Source organism: Neolamprologus multifasciatus, chromosome 20 (genome assembly GCF_963576455.1).
Source record: "Neolamprologus multifasciatus chromosome 20, fNeoMul1.2, whole genome shotgun sequence".
Classification (NCBI taxonomy): Eukaryota; Metazoa; Chordata; class Actinopteri; order Cichliformes; family Cichlidae; genus Neolamprologus; species Neolamprologus multifasciatus.
This window is the reverse complement of record NC_140458.1, coordinates 4,736,739-4,742,800: the sequence shown is the minus strand read 5'-3', so window position 1 is coordinate 4,742,800 and position 6,062 is coordinate 4,736,739. Positions and strand designations below refer to the sequence as shown.

The 6,062-nt window shown below is 37.4% G+C and overlaps 1 protein-coding gene across 17 annotated transcripts in view; it reads right to left on the bottom strand.

Moving 5' to 3' along the window:
- Positions 1-2,000: 2,000 nt before the first annotated feature.
- Positions 2,001-6,062, bottom strand: part of LOC146494162 (uncharacterized) — a 68,935-nt gene continuing 64,873 nt past the window's right edge. For 14 of the 17 annotated variants that reach the window (XM_085145944.1, XM_085145943.1, XM_085145948.1 and 11 more), the window contains 4 exons: positions 5,250-5,294; positions 5,023-5,161; positions 4,806-4,909; positions 2,001-2,169 (listed from right to left, as the gene is read on the bottom strand). In XM_085145944.1, the coding sequence (XP_085002070.1) occupies positions 2,168-2,169; positions 4,806-4,909; positions 5,023-5,161; positions 5,250-5,294 (290 nt within the window). In that variant the 3' untranslated portion in view covers positions 2,001-2,167. The remainder of the gene's footprint in view (positions 2,170-4,805; positions 4,910-5,022; positions 5,162-5,249; positions 5,295-6,062) is intronic. The other 3 variants (XM_085145945.1, XM_085145956.1, XM_085145946.1) reach the window with 2 other exon arrangements.

The following is a 6,062-nucleotide window of genomic DNA, read 5'->3' as shown; positions in this document are numbered from 1 at the left end:
GGGGGAGATGACAGAAACAACTAAGAAATAAAGGACTAAATAGCCACCTAGAAATTAACTAGATCAAAAATGGATACAAAAATACATAAAACTCAAACACTGGGTCACACGACCCAGCCCATGACAAGAATAAACTCCAGTATGTGCATATGAAACAACCCATCAAAGTCCCTGCACTGTCCTGAGTCCATACAACACTGCAACACAGTTGTATTTTAGCACAGATTTATACGGCATACCTGCTCCTCAACATGAGAACATATGAAAGGTCAGTGGTAGACTCTCTCTCTACCACCCTTCATTCTTATTGTGAGTATAATTCATTTGCCAAAAAGAGATAAAATACACAGCTTACTAATTATACTTTATTCTTGTAAAAGCTTCATGCTAATTATACAATAATATAATTAAAGAAAATTAACCTGTCGTGGTGAAAGCAATGATAACTTAAAGCCTATACTAAAAAGAGAAAGGTTCTTCATGTCATGGTCTGGGTGGTTTTCCACAGCATCGGCTCCTCCCCACTGGGTGGAGTCTTTGTTGTTCCTCACCTGATGGCAATCATACCGGCAGTATTTATGACCTGCGCACTCAACTGGTCTTCCCTGATTATCTGCCAACTTTAGTCAGTTCTCGGCCTCACGGCTGGTCCTTGGTGAATCATCGTGTGTAATAACCTTATTTCCTCTGTTTTCTCGTCAGCATCTGAAACCCACCTACCAAGCTCTCCTGGATACGAGTTTGCAGCTGCCGGTAATCTCTCCCTTTTCGAACTGCCAGTCTCTCCTGCCTGCCTCCCTGCACTGCACGCAGCACCCACCTGGACCTCTCCTGCCTTCTTCCTCCACGCAACCCCCACCTGCAAGCTTGTAAGACAGCTCAGTATAATTATTCTCAGATTCACTCGCAGCTCTCTGTGGGATTCCCCTGACTGCTCTCTCCTCCGTTTCAGTGCCCTGGCCAGCCACAGTTTCCCCTGCCCAGTCCCCGCACCCAGTTATCCCTGCCATCTAGTCATAGTCATAGTTTTTTCTCTTGCCTCAGACGTCTAGTTTATGTTCCTTAATTCTGGTCTGAGATTTCTGTTAGCCTCTGAGCATTGTGAATAAAGACTCTTTTCGTTCGTTCTAGCCTCGAAACTGCACTTGAGTCCATCCCATTTCCACGGGCCACTGTGCCATGACACTTCACCCTCCATACACATGAAGCTTTCTTCAGCACAGCCTTATAAGCAGGCTTTCTCTTTAAGTAGGCTTCATCTCTACCTCTCCTGTGTTTTACAGATGGCTGTAAGCACTCACTGTTGTACCTCTCTCCTGACCTCCTCCATACATACAACATTTTTTGTTGGTTTTTGTGTAAACTGTCTTTTCAAGCCTTTTCAAGTAGTTTCCATTCCTTAGAAATGGCTTCTCGACAGCCACCCTTCCACCCTGCCTCCTTTTTTTTTTTTTTTTTTTTGTTGAAACATGTGATTTTTGCATAGTTTTTTTTTTTTTTTTTTAAAGACACGTGGCATATTTCGGCTAATAGGTCTTTAGGAATCACCTCATTGGTACAAAATTACTATTTATGTCTGTCAGACTGTGCTATTAGGAGCATTTTTATGCTTGAATAATACATAGATCAGTGCTAAGTGGCTTAACTAACAAAAAACTACCAGAGTACTTTAAAAGCAGTCAGATATTGAAACTGTGGACTGAACTGTGGCATCAAGACAGACACAACAGTACCTTCACTATCCAAGCGATTTTGTAAGAAATTTGATGGCAATAAAAACGGGGAATCTAATGGAGCTGTATGTTATCTATGTGATATCCTTTGAGTCTGTTTTTCTTTGTCATGCTGACAGTATTTATTTTGTGTATACCGTCTAGATGTACAAGTGTTTTTGAATGTGACTGGCACCTACGTGTGTGACTTTACTGCATTTTCTTATCTTCATCAATAAATCAAACAAAATGTGAAAATAAAATGAAAAAAAAAAACAGGTGAGACTGTTTGATGCTCAGGATATGTGTTTATTTGTGTTTATTTCCAATAAAATCATATTTGTTAACACGTTCCAGCAGTGATGTCATCGAGGCTTGACATGCTGGTGGAAGTGACATCAACAGAGGGGATGTGACATTCAGATGTTACTCGAAGTATGGATGATAAAATCCTTTCCTAGAAAAGAAACAAAAGATGTAAAGTTGCTTTTGAATTTTTTTTTTATTAAGCTTCAGTTCTTTATATCTTTTTTTACATTTTGCTTCTTGTTTTGATTGACATGCAATGGATGAGTATTATTTTTTTTAATTTTGAAGCCATAGCTTAAACCTTAACTCATTTATTTTACTTATGTTTAGTTCTTCTAGCCCCCTGAATGTCTCCTGAATGTTCCTTTTGTCTCATCCAAGTGTTTGTGCCTCATTGTCAGTTGTATTTTGTATATCTCCTGCTCTACTTTAAAGTAGAGATGGACCGATACCGATATCATAAATTTGGATATCTGCCGATACCGATATGAATCCGATATAGTGTGTTTTTTAATCAATAAAACTGTTTTGTAAATATCTTGATGCATTTTGTATAAGTTCATACTCAAGTTTATTCTGTTATACCTGTATGTAAAAAATACACTGCACCCAAAATATTTCATAGTTCAGCAACACTGATCAATCTAATAAACTTAAACCTGCTCCATCCTCCCTATTCTGGTATTTTAAAGAGTACTTAGCAGAAATATTAAGCAACCTAACTAATAGGGTTGCAAACTCCCAGCGAAAAACCCTCCACCTCATGATGCTTAATCAACGTAATCAACTTTAATTTGATGCAGTGTGGGGAAAAATTGCAAAGAAATAAATTATTTTTCAAGAATAATTAAATAGATTCAACATCTTTCTTCTACAGAACTGCAGACTGCACAGATGGTAACTTCCCAAAGGAAAAAGTAGTATAGCTTACTAGGGTATATTAGACTTAACCTTTACTATATACAGTAATGGACTTCTATATATTTTACATAAGATTAAAACTTTGGGTGTAAAATTCAGATAATTATTTATTAAAAGCTAGACATTTTAAATGAGAATAAGAAAGAAAAGTATGTCTTTGTGCCCCCTTTTCCCTGTTCATGCCCTATCGGCCCCCCTGGCTAAACTTTGCTAGATCCGCCCCTGCACAGTTAGAAATGACTGAAAGATTAATAGGCTCTGTTTTGAGTTATATTGAGTTATATTCAAAAAAGAATGACTTCATATAGGGAAAAATAAATATCACATCTGCAGGACACCTTAAACTAGTTTTTTTAATTAAGCAGCAAGGCAGAACAAAGTCGGGGCTGTATCAAGACACGCGGACTAAACCCCAATTCAACCAGACCCAGAACTGATCCAGAATTAAAACAGGACTACAACAGTTCAAAATCAGGACATTGTGGTGACAATCATCAAATATACAATTAAAACCAGATATTTACATACTCTTCAGAAAACATAAACACTTTTTTTATTGTAACATCAAATCAGACTAAATGTTTATTTTTTTTAGATTGATAAATATAAAAACATATTTGTTAACTTTAAGAGTAAAGAGAGAAACTGTCTGTACTTCTTAATTGCAAATGGCACCAAATTGTATAAAAAATTGAGCCACACTTATGGAGCTCCACAATTCTTTTCCTGGTGTTTTGGTTGATATCTCTTGGTTTTTGGTTTTCCCATGTCAAAGAAACAGACTCTGTGTTTTGTCTTATATGCATCCACAGGTGTGCCACCAATTTACTCACATGGACTCTACGAACCTATCAGAAGCTTCTTCAGCTAAGAATGGAATCGTCTGGAGTTTTCTTATTAATTAAATATAACCTTAGTGTATATGTACTCCTAAATTTGATGAAAGTGGTAAAAACTAGACAGCTCTGTCTCTCTTTATTCTGACATTTAACTAATTCAAAAGATATTTCAATGTTTATTTATCCAAAACAAAACAAGTTTACTTTAAATTGATGTTGTACAGTAAAAAAATGTTCTTGTGTTTTCCATAAAGTGTACGTAAATATCTGGTTTAAACTGTGAATATACTGCTGTGTATTGAAATTCCTCTTGTTTTGCATAGGAATATACTGAACAACATACAAAGCATAATATATAAAATAACGTCTACCAGAGTTTTTTCTGTGAAAGAAGCCCCTTATGTCCATTCTTGTATATCAGTACATTACTGAAACCGATTTATTTAGCCGTGGAGGGAAACAACTGAAAATATGAAATAAACACACATAAGCTAAGACTCCCTAAAGAAACAGCATTGTTGTTGTTCGGCTTTTCATTTCACCATTTGTTGATTCACTTGAAGAGCAAGTAACGAAATATGGGTCAAGTGATCCGTTTGATATCAATCTTTCGTGATACACCGTCATATTTACATTATTTGTACAGTACGAATGATTTGCTTTGGTACCTGGTCAAACTTCAGTTCTCCTCTGTCTGCCTAGCTGCACTTCTCCAACAGCGCACTCGCAGGCAGCAGCTCCCCCCGCCCACTCGCTCAGTCTGAGCTCGGATCATAATATTAGGGGGGATTTACGCACAGTCGTAAATTCCCACAGTGTGCACTATGTGCTTCGAATATTGTGTGTAGTTTTTGTTTTATACAGTTGTCAGCCAGGCATCTAACTATGAAAAAATTACACTCCAAAAGACCCCGGGCTTCTGAAAAAACAACCTGGGCTTAAGCACAGTAAGCACTTACACTGGGTGTGTTGACCCTGGGTGATGTCCAAAACCTGCAGGACACCCCTGGTTTAAGGTACTTACACTGACAAGTATACTCCACCTCCAGGTACTTGTAGGTGCCAAAACAGGGGTCTCCAAATACAGAGTTGCTCGCTGAGATAGTACAGCTGTTTTTCCCATTACAACTTTGAATGCAGATAGAAAGTGAGTCAGCAAAGGGTTTTACACACTGCACATTGTGTAGCCTGGTAAAAGAAAAAAAAAAAAGTAAAACTAAACAAAGACAGTCAATCTGTACCTTTCAGCTACAACCTTGGTGCTAATCTGACTTGAGCACTGGACAACCTGGAGCTGAGACGCCGGACGTCCAGCAGAGCATGTGGTTTTGTCACGGCGTCCATAATTAGCTCCGTGGATAACTAAAACCTGTCCTTTTTCTGAGGAAGAGATCACAGCATTAAACAATAACCATGTTTACATTTCAATAAATGAAATTCAACAAAGTTACAAAAAAGAAAACCTCACCACACTGAAGGTTTGCCTGTGATCCTTCACATGTTGCACTCGCGGCTGAGAGAAAAACACAAAACACATTAGAAAGTGTAATAATTCATGTGCAGACTGATTATTAGTTCATGATTTAATTCGCAACTTGAACTCTTTTGCAACCTTTTCCTTCTGTTTCATCTTTTCTGCATCCTGCAATCTGTCTTTGAATAATATATATAAAACGTAGTATGATTTTATTATTTTTGTTTTCCTCTGTCCATTTTAATTTTTGCTGTCATTTTATGTTTTGCATCTCACATGTTCCCCTGTTTCCTTTTTGTTCATTTTTTACCTTTTTAATATTAATTTCAGTTTTATTTAAATATTGCCAAATCAGCAGTAACGTCAAGGCATTTTATACCCTTAAAGACCCTACAAAAATAAAGAGAAAACTAGGTTATTTTGGAGAACCTCCTTAAAAACAAAGGTGTATTTAAGACAACACAATAAACAGATGTTTCGGATTAAGTCCTAGCTGCGAATGCTCCACATTATATTGATGTTTGTTCGTTTTTTAAAGAAAACGAGAATAAAAAGAGGATGTTCTGTAAAATGTCATGATTCAGTGGCTAAATGTCCATTATTAAGCCTCAGTCACAGAGGTTTGACTCGCGACAAAAAAGGCGATCAGCTGATCATTAATCAGTTTCATGATTGAAGTAGCAACAGGAGAGGGAGGGAGAGAGAGAGGCACTCGCTCCATATATCGGTTGTTAAGCTTAACGCGGGAATGCTTTACAAACATTCAGAGATGAACTTACACACTTGCTTTACTTCTCTCTGGGATCA